A 16,384-nucleotide genomic window follows, 5' to 3' on the forward strand; every position below is an offset into this window, starting at 1 on the left:
TCGATGGATCGCTCCATTCATTTAATGTAATTGATTCCGAAAATGGTAAAAATGAAATAGGCCAATCAGGTTTATCAAGTAATATAATATTCCCATCATTATATTTAGCTATTGTAATTATATGAAATGCTTTTTCAGTCAGAATTAAAACACTTGAGATACAATGTGAATAATAAAAAAATGAACAATTATATATGTTTAAGATTTGTCCATATTCAGAAAAAACTTTCGAAAATAATAAAAGTATTTGTGATGGTTCTTGTTTGATAATTAATGAATATTCAAATGGTGATGTATACATTTCTTCTGTTAAGTTTAAATGATACCATTCTGGATCAACATTTAATCGACCTTTTTGTGATATTTGAATTATTCGTGGTGAAAATATCGTAGGTTTTAATGATAAATAACTCGGATTCATTTTAACACCAAAATCTGGCGCATTTATAGGAAAAGGTGAAGATATTAATGAACGTGATTGATGGAATGGTAAAGTTGTATGAGATAAATGTCGTGATTTAATATCAAATTTTTGTTGAAGTTTATAAGCTAATGAAAGCTTATTTAATAAAAAGATATTTTTCGCATATTTTAAGTTTCTACAATTGATATTAAATATTTGAACATTAGTTTGAATATATAAATTTAAAACTCTATAAATTGATATGCCTAAAAATTCTTTTGATGAAGTTAAATATTTATTTTTCTCATAATCAAATATTAATTTTATTTGTTCTTTATCTTCTGATTCTATAATATCATTTCTTAATAAAATTTGTTTCCATAAAATATCAATTTTTTCTTGGTTATATATAAAATCTTGATTTTCAAAAAATGTTTTCTTTAATATTGCAATTGATGAAATATTATTTTCATATTTTAATAAAAATTTAATAAAAACATTTTTAATATCATCTGAATTAAATATTTTTGGTGTAAATATTACTTCTTTTGAAGATAAAAATAATTCAAATAAATGACTAACATTATTTTCATTAACATATATAAATGAATTAATTATAATTTGTTGATAAGAAGTTAATATATTTGGTTCATTTAAAAATGTTTCGAAAAGATTTTTTTCTTGAAGTTTCTTCATTAATATAATGAAAAGAGATAAAAACCCTAAATAATCATCAGCAAATAATGAAGTATGTTTTGATATATATTGTACCAAATTCTTATGATAAATATTATTCAAATTTTCCATTCCAGAAAGTTTAATAATTAATGATAAAATTAATTGTTGTGAAAAATGTATTTTATGATTATTATTCCTAAAGAACATATCAATACAATTTTGTAACATATTTAAAAACTCAAGTGGTTCACATAATATTATAATTGAAGCAACAAAAAATGCAATTTCCGAAATATTTATAACTGAATTTACAATAAATTCAGGAATATCATTCGGAAATTCAGGAATTTCTTTATAATATTTATTAGAAGTTTTATTATATATTATATCATTTTGAATAGATATTGAGTAAAAAGGTTCTTCTTTATCACATAATGATAAATAATTTTTAAGTTCTTCTTTATTAATTTGTTGTGGTATAAATTCATCCCATTTATTATCATTTGAAGATTTAGGTATAATTCCAAGATTACATAATATTATTAAAGGTATAATACAATTCGGTTGTAAGAAATATTCGAGATCTTTAACTGATAATTTCTTTAATAAAGAAATTATTTGATGTAAGAAATGTTGAATTGGTGCGTTAATTCGTATACATTCGAAAATAATTTTACGTAATAATGAAGAAATCATTTCAATAATAACAGGTAAAAAAGAAGGTCTCATTATAGTAATTTCATTCGGAAATACTGAATATGAAGTATTACCTGATAAAATAGCAAATGCTTTAATCCATACTTCTAATGAATTTGAATGTCTAGCAAAAGCAAAATTTGCAACTTTCGATTCTTTTATATATTTTGGATTTAAACTCGAATAAAATCCGATTAATTCAATGAAATAATAAGAACGTTCATCATCAAATAATAATATAAAATCAATTAATTGATCATATGTATATAATATTAAATTTGGATTTTGTTCTGCGATTGAAAAAAATATATCAAGTAATTTAGAATGTAATTCAGTATTAGTTGGTGGTGTTTCTAAGATTTGTATTTTATCCCATTCAACTAATGACAAAGAAGAATTTAATAAAAATTGCAAACTTTTTTTTGTTGGATTAATTGATATAAACTTAGATATAATTGGTAATAAATTATTTGATATTGTTGGATCAATACCTGTTTGAAATGTATGAATTAATAATGTATAAAGTTCTTCAATATTAATCATAGAAATATCAATGAAATTATTAACTTTAATTTCATTTGATATTAATGTTATTAATGAAATAATTTCTTCTTTTGGATATACAAAAAATAATTCAATGTCAGATAATATATATGAATAATATTTTGAAAATTTTTTCTCATCATAAAAATTACGTGGAATATGAAATACAAAATTTATAAATTGTTTACCAATTAATAAATTTTGTTTTTTAATTATCATAAATAATCGATTCCAAAATAATTCGGATTCTAATGAATTAACATTATCAACTTCAATTAAAAAATTATATAAATCTTCAAATTGTTTAAATGATTTTGTTTTTTCAAGTCGTAAAAATATCTTTTCAACTTGAATTAGATTAGTAAAATGTAAAAAAATTCCATACATTGGTACAAAAAATGATGAATTATATGTTACAATTAAAGGATTTTGAGATTTCGATTTAAAATTAAATAATTTTTCAGTAAATGAAGATGTTGAACCAAATATTATTGATGATAATATAAATCCTCCTTTTAAAGGCTCATTTTTATTCCCGAAAACGAAATCTAAAGAATCAGAATCATCATCTAAAGGATCAAATTTACAAATGAACTTATCATTAAAATAAAATTCGATTTTTTTAATTTGTTTTTGTAATGTATTAAATTTCAAACATATTATATTCCATTTATTTTCTTCAAATGTAATAATTCGTTGTTCTTTTTTATCTTTAATTATTAATTGGTTCTTATAAAACTTAGAAGATATAAATTTATTTTTAAAAAATGGAAATATTACATTCGAAAGATGTGGTACATTAAAATAAAATGAAATCGTATGTATAAATGGTACTATTAAATATGAAGGCAAAATATTCGGTAAAAATTCATAAACAGAAAAGTGTTGTTGATTATATAAATTAAAATTACGTAAAATTTCAGTTTTCTCTTCAAGGATATAATTTAATGTATTTTCATCAACATATCGTTGAATGATTAAAGCAAAATGTGGAATTTGTTCAATTGGAATTCCAAACTTTAGACATGAAGGAATTCCATATTTACCAGTTAAATAAAGATTAATTGGTAATGTTACATCGAAATCATTAATAAATGGTAAAAATGATGGAACAAATATTATATTTGTTTCATTATTAAATCCATAAAAACATTTTTTACACAGTTCTTTATCTTTAAAAATTATATGATCAATTGGTTTAGAGTTTATCCATTCATCTATTTCAAAATGTGGACCTGAAGAACATAAAGCACTTATAAATTGAATAACATCATTTACTGTTAAAAATCCTTTTTCTATATATTCATCAATATATGTAAATATATTTAAGTCCACAAAAAAAGAATAATTTGCTTTACGTTTTAATAACTCAAGAATTAATACTTTAAAAAACGTTTCATTAGTAATTGATTTTAAAAAAAACGAAATTATTTTTTCTGTAAAATTCGAATCAATTAATTCTTGTAAAAAATTAGCATATGCATCTTTATTTGTAATGAATTCAAATGTGTCAATAATCTTTTGAAGCATTGGAATTTGATAATTATCACTTTCATTAGATGAAAATATTTTTTTATAAATTTGTCTTAAAGTTGGATAATTAGTTAAATAAGTCGATAAAGTTTTAATCGAAGTATATAAATTTAAAAGTTCGAAAAAATCTTTTTCAATTAAAAAAGAAGGAGATAAAGGTAAAATTAAATCCAATAAACTATTTACAGGTATTGGATTATCTTTAGCTTGTTTTAATATTTGAGAAATTACTTCAAATAATGTTTCTAATTGAAATACATTTTTACCAAATAAATATTTTGATATTGATGATAATTGTTCATAATCATTCGCATTAAGTGATGGCGGAGGTAAAAACCATTTTTGGATTGGACACATTCTTTGTATTGAGTTTATACCTCTTTCATCTTGAATAATACTTTTTACAATGTTAAGTAATGATGAACGTGTTTGTTGAGAACATCTATCATTTATATATAACAAATATAATGACGACACAACTATCGATGAAAAATTACTTTTATATATTAAATCAATATAAAAATTATAGACAAATGATGATGATAATAATAACAGTGCATCATTTAAATTTACAAATCCTAATTCGGAATTAAACCGAGTGATTAATGTGTCATCAACTTGACAAAATAATGATAAAAACTTTTCAATATATGTAATTATTGGCTCAATACTTAAGCCTTCATTTAATGTCCAACCTGCAGCTTGTGAAAGAAAACCAATTTGTGTATCAGTAACTGTGATTTTTACATTAGTTAAAATAAATTCATCAAATAATACTTTGCAAAAAAATCGTTGAAGTTGTTGTGTTGTTGGGACTGCAAAAAAATTCGTTAATATAATTGAATAGCCGCCATTTTGTAAAAACTCAAGACAGAAATTTTGGTTATGAAAAAGAGCTAAAATAAAGGTTGACGTTTTGTTAAGAAGTTCATCTGGATCTTTGGTTTGAATTATAGAAGAAAACATCTCAAAAAATGATTCCGAATTTGGAATATTCCCTAATTGATCATTAATAAAAAGTAAACACCTAAGAACTTTATGGTAAAGCTGATCATTGGACAAATAATAATTAAAGTCTTTTGAACAAATTGATACATAATGTTGAAGTATTTGAGATATTGTTGGAGATTTTAATTGATCGTTCGGTAAGCCGATAAATGTTACTTCGAAATGAAATGTTAGTTTTTCTAAAAGTTGTTTTTTCTCAGAAAGAATTTCTAAAGATTCATATATTTCTAAATGTTGAGAAAAAACTTTGATTAAATTACTCTGATCTTCAGGTATTACATTTTTGTTTTTTGATTTTGAACTTCCTTTCTTGATCAGACGCATTTTCTTGAGCATGGATACCTGTTTTAAAACAAATTGAATACCCTATTGAATTTAAATGGTAGTTTTTTTTAGTTTTTCGAAAACGAAATATTTGTTTTTCGAAGGTGTTTTCTGTAACGTTTATTGAATTATATGTTGTGACAATAATATCATTTGTTCTTTAGACATTCTCCATCACTCCTAAGTTCCTTAATACATTTTATAGCGATCATATAATTGTAAAAACTTGCACGAATATCCAAAAAAGTGTCATAATAAACCTTCAGACTTTTCTGAAACAATAATGTAACGTTACGTTCAAAATTATGTGGAGAACAAAAAATTTCAAATAATAAATTGTCATTGATGTCAAATCCTCAGAAATAATATTATTTGGCCACTGTAAACCAAAGAAATAACTTGAAGTAAATTGTTTGTAAATTACAGACATTTTATTTATGTGTATTTCTTTTCTCAGCTAACCGACCTCCAACCTTACCTCCTCTTCGGGTTGCACGCCCTCTATTTGCTGGTTTTTCTGATGTTGCTGAGTTTTGAATTCCTTGCCATTGGAAATTTGTGATAAGTTCTGGTAACGGATTTTCACTTGACAAGTCGGTGACCGTTAACGAATATGTGTTTTGTTTTGCGTCTGTTGGAACAGGGATTGGCGGTAATTTTATAGAACCATTTTGAATTGTTAATGTTAGAAACGTTGACTCTGTTTCTTTGTCTAAAATCATATAAACAGGAATGTGTTCGACTGGTTCATTTTTCTTTGTTCTTGGCGTCTTTTTTTGATGTGAATTTGGATCAATGCGACCAATTTCAATAGAAACTTTTATAACTCTTCCACTTTCACCAGTGCCTCCAACAATTGTAATGATGATGTTATCAAGAGTTGTCCCGGGTGTAATTGGTGGGAGTTCTGAAAGTGAAAAAGATGTGGGTTGATATTGAGATTGATCATTTGTCCATTCACCTTCAAATGAAAGCCCATTAGAAGCCCATGTCTGCTTTCCTTGCCCTTGCTTTTTACCATCTACAAAGTTACCTTCATATGTATCACCATTTGGATATAACATTTTTCCAAATCCTTCAATCTTATTATGTGACCATTGGCCTTCATAATGAGTCCCGTCTACAAAAGTGCACTTTCCTTCACCATCACGAGCATGGTTTTTAAAATGTCCAATGTATTGTGTGCCATTAGGCATTTTTAATACTCCTTCACCATTTCTTCGATTATTTTTCCACTCTCCTTCATACTCTTCTCCTGTTTTAGCATCAATAAATTTTCCATGACCATTAAATTCTCCTTCTTTGAATTCACCATGATAATGATTTCCATTTGCAAAAAAACGATCTCCTACGCCAGTTATTTCACCATTTTTAAACTCGCCCTCGTAGTAACTATCTTTCCCTATTTGGAATTTCCCAAATCCTTCTTTTTTTCCATTTTTCCAATCGCCTATATATTTAAAATAAGTATTTTGATATTCATACACTGCCTTACCGTCTTCTTTTGGAGGAAAAACAAAATTACATTTTCTTCCATGGTGTGGTAATTTTGTGGCTTGATCAGTTTTGTCCATTGGAGAACGTTATTTTTCGTATAAATCATTCAAAATTTAAAAACGGATTTAATGAGGTGCATTACACAGCTCATTTCACGAGTAAATTTAAAGCTCGTAGGATGTTGTAAAGCAACAAGTGTTTGGCAAACTGTTTGATCAATACAGAATACTATTTTCAAAAAAAATATTTTTCAAAAATTAATTTATATTTTTAAAAATCTTCAAAATCTAGTTTTTCTCTAATACCAACAATTTCAGGGACTTCTTCTTGAACACATTCAAGAACACCATTTCTTAATGTTCCTTTTTTAGATGGACAATGTGAGCAAGCACCAGTCAAAGAAACCACCATAACTCCATCCTGGATATCTTCTAAAGTTATATCACCTCCATCCATCTTAATCATAGGACGGATTCTTTCTTCAACAATTTTGTCTACTTTTTCGAATAGTTTTTGAGTCATGTCCTCCTTGCAAAAAAACCGTGAGAATAAGCTTGGAGTTGATTTACTTACAAAAGAAAGCATTTAATAAAAATAATGGTCTAAAGCACTTTTTTCATAAAAAACCAACTTTTGTCACTTTTGTTCGTAAAAACGTACGTTTTAGCGTTAGGAAACGTTTAGTAACGTCACTTTTGTGGTAAGAGAACGTTTTGTTTTGTCACTTTTGTGTTTGGCCACTTTAAAGGATGATACCAGTTTCCCCAGGTTCTCTTAAACTCAATGGAGAAAGACAAACAGGTGAAACAGTTCGTGTTCAAAATACACGTGCTGCCATAGCAGTTGCTAATGTTGTCCGATCTTCTCTTGGTCCAATTGGTCTTGATAAGATGCTTGTTGATGATATGGGTGAAGTTACAATCACAAATGATGGTGCAACAATCCTTCAAAATCTTGATGTTCAACATCCAGCAGGTAAAGTTCTTATTCAACTTTCTGAACTCCAAGATCGTGAAGTTGGTGATGGAACAACAACAGTTGTTCTTCTCGCTGCAGAACTTCTTCGTCTTGGTCAAGATTTAATTGATCAAAAAGTTCATCCAAATACAGTTATTGCAGGATATCGTCGTGCAGGCCGTATGGCAGTTGCTTATCTTAAGAAAAATCTTTCTGTTGCCAACACAGGTCTTGATCGTGATATTCTTATCAATGTTGCCAAAACATCAATGTCATCCAAGATTCTTCATGCATATGCTGATTTCTTTGCTAACATTGTTGTTGATGCCTGTCTTTGTGTCAAAGGAAAGACTAACAAATGTCCAGTTTCCAAGATCAACATTGTCAAATCACTTGGTAAATCACTTCCTGAGTCATCTCTCATTGCCAATGGCTTAGCCATCAATGCCACACGTTCAGCCGAAGCCATGCCACGCAAAGTTGAAGATGTTAAGATTGCGGTTCTTGATTTTAGTCTTTCTCGCACGCGTCTTCCAATGGGTGTTCAATTCCGTCTCAAGGATGCCTCCAAGCTCAACCAAATCCAACATGAAGAAGTTGAACAATGCCGAAAGATTGTTGATGCCATCATTTCTGCCGGCGCCAATGTCATAATCACATCAAAGACAATTGACGAGGCATCTCTAAAGCCCATGATTCGCCATGGCATCATTGGTATTCGCCATGTATCAGAAGGCGAAATTGCCGCGGTTGCACGTGCAACTGGCGCTACAATTGTTAAAGAAGTTGTTGATGCCGAAGGAAACACCAAATTTGATCCAGCATGGCTTGGTCGCTGCAAGTGTGTTGAACAAGTACCAATTGGTGACAATGAAATGATTGTAGTACGTGAAGCAGCTGCAGAGAACTCTGCTTCAATTGTATTACGTGGCCCTAACACATACACATTAGACGAAGCCAATCGTACACTAAGAGATGCATTAAATGCCATCAAAAGAGTCATCGAATCACATCATGTAACATCAGGCGGTGGCGCAGTCGAAGCCGGACTTTCAGTATACTTATCAAAGGCAGCAACTAACTATGAAGGAAAAGAACAAATTGCAATGCTCAAATTCGCTGAGGCATTACTTGTCATACCAAAGATATTGGCGAACAACGCCGCATTGGATTCAATCGAACTCGTGGCAAAGTTAAGGGCAGCACATTATAAGGCACAAGAGAATGGCGAAAAATGTTTCGCTGCTTTGGATTTGGTAGAGAATAAAATTAGAGACGGATTCAAGGACGGAGTTTTGGAGCCTGCAATGTCAAAGGTTAAGTCAATACAATTCGCAACTGAAGCGGCAATTACAATATTAAGAATCGATGATTTGATCAAACTGAAACCTGATGAAAAGAAGAAGGACGATGACGATGAATAAAACTCATTTTGATTTGATAATATATAAATTAGAAAATACATAATCGCAAATAAATACGGAACAGTTATTTATGAATTATTTTGAGATCTGCGTCAGGTTTATTGTGCATTGGTTAACTTATTTGCCATATGAACTACGTTTGTCGCAGAAAGAGCATTTTGATTGTATACTTTGTTGATAATTTTGTTTTTTAGCCATAATATGTTCGATTTTTTTTAAATATTTTCCTGATGTACTTTATAAAGTTTCCGCAAAAAATTTGAGTTAAATTTCGCAAATTTATAGATTTTCTTATTCATATTGTATTTAATAAGATTTCTGGTCTTTTTCTTCGGTTGTATAATTGTTACTGGTTTGATTATCATTTAAATCCATTTTATTTATATATATTTGTTTTTCACCGCTGTTAGACGACAGTTTTCTGGGTGGAAAAATCAGAAGATGATATTTATAAAAAAGATGATATTAGTCTAAAAAAATTACAATCAATTGATTTCGACCTGAGGTTTTAGCAATGATACCAGAAATAAACAGTAACAGCTCGACCATATTTCTTATTGTTTTTCGTTAAGGATATCGATAAGTAAACGGGTTCCTGCTAGCTTGTTGTCAATTTTATTTTCTGAGAGAAAAAGTGACATTGTATTACAGAGAGCGGAATGAACCGGTAGTCATTGAATTGTCCACTATAAGGTATATTGGATTTGTATACATCACGGTTTTTTGAATTACTATTTGGTCATATGGAGTCATATAAACAATTCAAATTTATTATCACTTCACCTTTATTGATGTAAACCATAGAAAAAAATGCTATTCAAAATTGAATGAAAAAAATTAAACAAAAATATCTCGTCAAATATTTAGAATTTACTGACTAAAATATTAAAGATATTGAATACCATTAGAGTAAATTTAAAGAATAAATTATAAACATATTTTGACTAATTTTACTTCCTTATTACAAAATGAGATTATTAGCTTATATTTTATCATTTTTTAAACCAACAAAATTGTATAATCGAACTAAATAGATTCAACAGACTCAACATTGTTAATGTAAAATGTTTCATTCATTTTGAACATATATAACAATAGAATATTTTATGCTAATTGTTCATTTAGCAATATTTTTCGTCCAAGTGGATTCTTTTGATTCCATTGGTATTTTCTATGATCAGATCTGGAACAGGTGTCAAAATTCCCCCCATTTTTTCAGTATATGCATAGAAAAATTTGATATCACACTTCATTTTTTCTAGAAAATAAACTGGGTCAATGGTCGTCAAACTCCTATTATTTTCTACATCATAAACAAATTTCAAGGTTACCAGGCTTCCATTCAAATGGTGATTATTTACCAAATTTCCATTTTGAATTTTGTCATATAATTCAGGAAATTTGATTTTTGAGGAAGTCTCCATTTCATATTGACTAGATAAAAAAAATTTTTGGATTTAATGGATATAATCCTGAGGCTCTAAACCCGCTTTGAATATTATCAATTGAAGCAGCTTCTGATAATGCAGATACCAGACATTTTATCATCATAATTCTTATAGCTTTGATATTCCTCTGAGTTCTATCAGTACCACCAAATAAACTTAGCTCATATTGCAATAACTTTTTCGTATATATTGTCTTCAATGGTGAAGCTATAGCAACATCAAAAGGCTGTAATAAATGAGAAGTATGCCCAGGAAATACTAATATATCAATCCCAAACATCTCAAATTATCTTGCAACATTATAATCGGACCTACTTGAATGTCCATCAACCAGCAATAGAATCCTCTGTTTTCTCAGTTCTGGTTTAAGCTGCAGTCTATAAATTTGAATTTCAGCTAAGAATGTATATGCCCAGTAAGTAAATAGTTTTTTGTTGGACCAACCTGTTGGTGATGTTGCAAAATGCCCAAGTTCTTTGAATTCTTCAAGCCCACTTAATATTTTTTTATCCTTTAGGTAAAACAATGGTTTCATACATATCCACTTGCAGATACCTATATACAAGCGATGATGTGTGGAAATACTGGACATGATTCTGTAAGTGAGATTTTGCCTTGAGTTACCAATACCTTATATTTCTCTTTTGATGAAACCATAGTTTCATCCATGTTAAAAATTAATGCAGGATCCCTCTTTAGTAGGTGAGAATGCTTGGAAAAAAAGTCTTCTATTGCAACTTAATCACAAGCAATTCTTCTTAAAGTTTCCAATTCAGCAGCAAGATCCACACTTAGATTTTCTTGCTTTAGCCATTTTTTGATACCAAATTACATCATAATGTGTTTCTCTCACTCTCGTAAATATTTTTTTGCAGTTGCATATTTCCAATAGTTTTCTGGCTTTTTCAGCTCTCTCTTTTATGAGAGTTGTTGATATTTTCATTGCCTCACATGTTGACAAACAATTTATATCATTTTCTCTTTCATGAACTATATCTATGAACTTCTTCATATCCGAATCAGAATAGATTGGCTCCCCACCTCCCTTTAAGTTTTTGTCCCAATATTTCCCACAAGCTGTTCTCAATAATATTCGTCCAACCACTTAATCACCACATAATTTATGCTTCTCTCTTATTTGTGCGAAGGTCTTTCCAGTAAGTTTTTCCATGTAAATCATTACCTGTTTTGTAGAAAGAGTAGATTCGTTAGTCGATGCATTTATCAACTCTCGTATTAAATCGGTTGCACACTGAGGATTATTTATTATAAAGCTATTTAGCAGGGCAAACATTTCCGTTCTCTTCTCTTGCTCTTTTTCTGTCTCCTTATTAGAAGAAACATAATTAGAAACAGGATTTGGATTCACAAATTGGGCAAGATTTGGATGTTGAGAAAGGATGCATTTATTAATATCTGGAATAAAACTTCTATCATTATTATGTGTGCTAAGAGGCTTGTATTGTGATATTTTGAGGTTGCGAACTTGAAAAATAATTTTGATCATTTCCAGATCTTTTCCCAAGATCTGGAATAAAACTTGTGTTATTGTTATGTGTGCTAAGAGGAGCTTGTACTGTGATATTTTGAGGTTGCGAACTTATGGAAATTTAAATTTATATGGATATTATTTAAATTTATTGACGCAGCACTTATGTTTGCATCTGATAATAATCATATAGAAATAGTTAAACTACTTCTTGAACAAAAAGGAATTGATATTAATACTAAAAATATTTATATATTTTATTTAATATTTTTTTTAATATCATGAATTTCAAAACAATGTTTGGAACTTATTCAAATAATTTAATACAGCACTTATGAGAACATGTTATAAAAACCATACAGAAACAGTTAAATTACTTCTTGAACAAGAAGGAATTGATATTGAAGAATTTTTAAGTTTATAATCTACATATCATACATAATGTAGAAAAAATTCATATCTAAGTAATCGAAACATAACATTTTGTAAAAACAATCGATCGCGACTCGTGAATGCTAAAAAATATGTGTAGGCTTGTTTTTTCTTGGTATAAGTAAAAATTTAATGCGAAAAATTAACTTTTTTTTATATGAAACAAAAAAATTAATAGAAAATTTTTGTTCTATTATTTTGCTCAAAATGTTCAATTGGCAGGGCATCAAAATCATTTTGCTCATGTAAAACAAATTTTGTCTTGGATGGTATGTAAAGCCTACAACTTAGAGTTACTTAAAATATCCGTCTACAGTGCAGATTCTGCACATTAATAGGCTTCTAAAAAATCAATAAACTATATTAATAACCATTCAGCTTTGTCATGTTTGAAAAATGATTTTTTGCTTTAGAAACCAAACCCACACAAATTAAAAAACAAATTTAATTAAAATATTATTTATGAAGCATGGTTAAAACGCAATTACTTTTGTCTTTAATGTGTGTTAAAGCTTTGCCAAAAAGATGTATCAAAAAATTCAATCCTTTTTCCTCTTTCCCGCATGTAACTCCTCCAAAGAAAGGATTTTTTAAAGTCCATTTTTTTCTGATGTACTGTATTTTCATGAACACCTATAAAAGACCTTGCAATAATCATTACTTTTTTAACAAAACAGAATTTACATTGCTACTTAATATAAAGAAAAAAAAAATATTTTTGTTTTATTTATAACTATTCCAAGTTACAACTTAAGTGACTTTATTGACAATATAATTTTATTAAAAGAAAACTTTTATTTAACATAAAACTATGCATTTAAATGCATGTTAGCTATGTTTTCAGCGATATCATCGAACATCTGCTTCACGTTATTACCAGTTTTTGCACTTATGGTGTAGTACTTCGCCTTCATTTCATTTGCTTTTGTTTCTCCTTCTTCATCAGTCACCACTTTATTTTCTAAGTCATTTTTATTTGCGCATAAAACAATCAAAGGATACAAGGTTATTTTTCTAATTTCGTTAAAATGTTTAGTTATATTCTTAAAACTATTTTTATCATCAACTGAATAAACAATGATGAATAATGAAGTCGCAATACATTGCACCACGCGAACATTAACATCATTTGTTATATCCAAAATTGATATATTAAAAGTTTTTTCATTTACTGTAATATTTTTAATGCCACTAAATGTTGACGTTGTCGGAATATGATTTTCATCGAATTTATCATATAGAAATCGTGATATAATCGAAGTTTTGCCCACACCAGAATCACCGAACAAAACGATTTTTAATTTTTGTGGATTTTTATAGATATTCGAATTTATTATTTTGCAATTTATTCGTCTTTGAATAAATGGACTTCGAAAAATCTCAGAAGTAGTTGGGCGGTTTGATGGCTTAAGAGATAACATACTTGAAACAAGTTCACGTAATTCTTTGCTATATTCATTTGAAATTGGTTTATATTTGCCACTGAGTAAAAGTTTTTTATGTATTGAAAGTGAACCTGTATAAGGAAATGCTGGTTTAAGCGTGCACATTTCATATAAAACACACCCAAGTGCCCAAATATCAGATTTAAAATCATACTGTATGTTTCTTATAATTTCTGGTGAAATATATTGCATAGTTCCAACAAATGATCCGCATTTTTCATTAAGAGTTTGAAGGATTTTGGATGCACCAAAATCACCAATCTTAATTATGTTATCATCCAAGACAAAAATGTTTGCCGGTTTGATGTCGCCATGAATAACTTTGTTGGAATGAATATAGTTTATACCAAATAACAATTGAATAAAATAAAATAGAACTTCATCTTCTGGCATTTTTGCATTTGACTCAACAAGATTCCTTATCCTATCTGATAAATCACCTTTATCAGCATATTCCATAATAATATTAAAAAAATCTCCGCTTTGATCAAATTCAATAAATTTAATAATGCTTGGATGGTTCAATTTCATAAGAGTAATGAGTTCATTTTGTATGGCACTTAATTCATCTTGACTCAAATTTTTCGAAAAAAATTTTTTCTTACAAAATATTCTCCATTGGCGTTAGTTACTTTCTGAATTATTACATGAGATCCACCCCGATTTCATTAACTAATTGGTATTTATCATCCATTATGGAAAATGAACACAGTAATAAAAATGCCCACTTGTGGGCATCCAGAAATTGTGTTTGGATGATCACTTTTTGATAATACTTTGAAAATTGAATTGATTTCAAAGCATTCAAATTTGAACACTTTTGCAATGTCTATCCAAGTTACTGGAGACGGAAAAGTTACAAAGGATATCATCCGCGAAGGATCTGGACCAATTCCTCAAAGAGGACAAAAGGTTCAAGTTCACTATGTCGGAACATTAACAAATGGGAAGAAGTTTGATTCATCAAGAGACCGCGGAAAACCATTCGAATTTACAATCGGAAGTGGTGTCATTGCTGGTTGGAGCCTTGGTGTTGCTACAATGAAAGTAGGTGAGCTCTCTAAGTTCACAATTGCAGCTGATTATGCATATGGAAACCGTGGATTCCCTGGCCTTATCCCACCAGGCTCAACACTTATCTTCGAAATCGAGCTTTTGAAGATTCTCTAAAGAAATTTACTAATTTCAATATTTGTTTTTTTATAAGAATCAAGACATTACTCCTAATTTTTAGAAAAAGATATTAGGAAAATAATTTTACTCATTGAATGCTTTTTGAACTTCTTTTTTTATGATTCAGAATGTGTATAACTATAAGAGTAATCACTTAGGTCAATTGGTAGCGGTTTATTAATCTCTGAAGAAGAAACATCTTCAACTTTCTTTGGATGCACTGGAAGTCCATCATATTTCTCAGACTTCTTCAACTCGAAGAAGTATAGTTGAAGAAACACACGATAGAAAGCAAAAACGAGTACAGATAATGAAGGAGATGTAAACCCACCATTTATTTTTTCACAAATTAAGTTGTTAAGGAAAAGTTCAATTAAAAATGTCCCAATTAAACATAATCCTATTAAAATTAAGTAAATGAAACATTTGAATAACCCTCTAAAAATAACAACAGGAATCATTCCTAACAAAAAGAATAGTGTGCAACCTAATGGATAAATAAAACCTAATAATACTATAATTAATATATTTGGTTTTAAAATGTTCAAAGCAAAAATAGATCCAATACCAAGCGATAAAATAAATGCAAAAATATCAACACTGAGGTTTTCATTTGGTATAACTTGGATATCAATAAGAGTTATAATTAAAAGTAAAGTTTGCGCTGTATTTACCAAGCAGCCTCTGGCAATTAATAAATAATGCTGAATAGGTCCATCTGAAGGAAATATTGACACTGAAGCAACCCAGCAAAGTATAGACAATCCCCAAAATACAAGATTCCCTCTCCATAAATGCAGACCACGTGATTTTCTTTGTTTCTTATATTGTACAGGAATTCCTTTGAGAAATCCAATAAAAAATATGAGAAATAATCCTACAACACTTCCAAATATCAAAAATGTAATATCTGCAACAAGAAATCCACCAATTTTCTTTTGAATTATAGGGCAACTATTATCTTCAAGTTGCTCATTTAAACGACAATATCTAAAATTAGTTTGATTACATAAGTAATTTAATGCAGCTTCAAAATCAAAATTCATCTTAAATTTTTTTCTTAAAAACCAACTTCCTTTTTAAAAGCTAGTTTTAAATAAAAAAATTTTATTTAAAATGCCAAATTATTTTTAACTTAAACCTTTTTTATTTTTTTTATAAGAGGAACCAATTTTCACGATATATAATAAAAAAATTAAATTAACAATGAAATAGTATATAATAAAATCGACTTCTAATTTAAATTAAAATTAATGAAAACTTTTCTTTAAAAAGATTAGTAATTAGAAGCTATAATTAGAATAATAATCCAATTTCTACATACTTATTATTTA

At 28.4% G+C, this 16,384-nt stretch overlaps 4 protein-coding genes across 4 annotated transcripts; 2 read left to right on the forward strand and 2 right to left on the reverse strand.

Moving 5' to 3' along the window:
- Positions 1–5,616: 5,616 nt before the first annotated feature.
- GO595_005277 (MORN repeat protein) lies at positions 5,617–6,759 on the reverse strand (the record flags this gene model as incomplete). The annotated part of the gene is made up of 1 exon (XM_067918502.1): positions 5,617–6,759. One exon carries the CDS (start codon positions 6,757–6,759, stop codon positions 5,617–5,619), a length of 1,143 nt encoding a protein of 380 aa, XP_067774490.1.
- A 193-nt stretch (positions 6,760–6,952) lies between these two features.
- Positions 6,953–7,267, reverse strand: GO595_005278 (NifU family protein; the record flags this gene model as incomplete). The annotated part of the gene is made up of 1 exon (XM_067918503.1): positions 6,953–7,267. One exon carries the CDS (start codon positions 7,265–7,267, stop codon positions 6,953–6,955), a length of 315 nt encoding a protein of 104 aa, XP_067774491.1.
- A 164-nt stretch (positions 7,268–7,431) lies between these two features.
- Positions 7,432–9,063, forward strand: GO595_005279 (T-complex protein 1 subunit alpha; the record flags this gene model as incomplete). Its single annotated transcript, XM_067918504.1, has 1 exon — positions 7,432–9,063. One exon carries the CDS (start codon positions 7,432–7,434, stop codon positions 9,061–9,063), a length of 1,632 nt encoding a protein of 543 aa, XP_067774492.1.
- Positions 9,064–14,702: 5,639 nt separating this feature from the next.
- GO595_005280 (peptidyl-prolyl cis-trans isomerase, FKBP-type family protein) lies at positions 14,703–15,047 on the forward strand (the record flags this gene model as incomplete). The annotated part of the gene is made up of 1 exon (XM_067918505.1): positions 14,703–15,047. One exon carries the CDS (start codon positions 14,703–14,705, stop codon positions 15,045–15,047), a length of 345 nt encoding a protein of 114 aa, XP_067774493.1.
- Positions 15,048–16,384: the final 1,337 nt, after the last annotated feature.

Source organism: Histomonas meleagridis (genome assembly GCF_020186115.1).
Source record: "Histomonas meleagridis strain 2922-C6/04-10x chromosome Unknown contig_33, whole genome shotgun sequence".
NCBI lineage: Eukaryota > Parabasalia > Tritrichomonadida > Dientamoebidae > Histomonas > Histomonas meleagridis.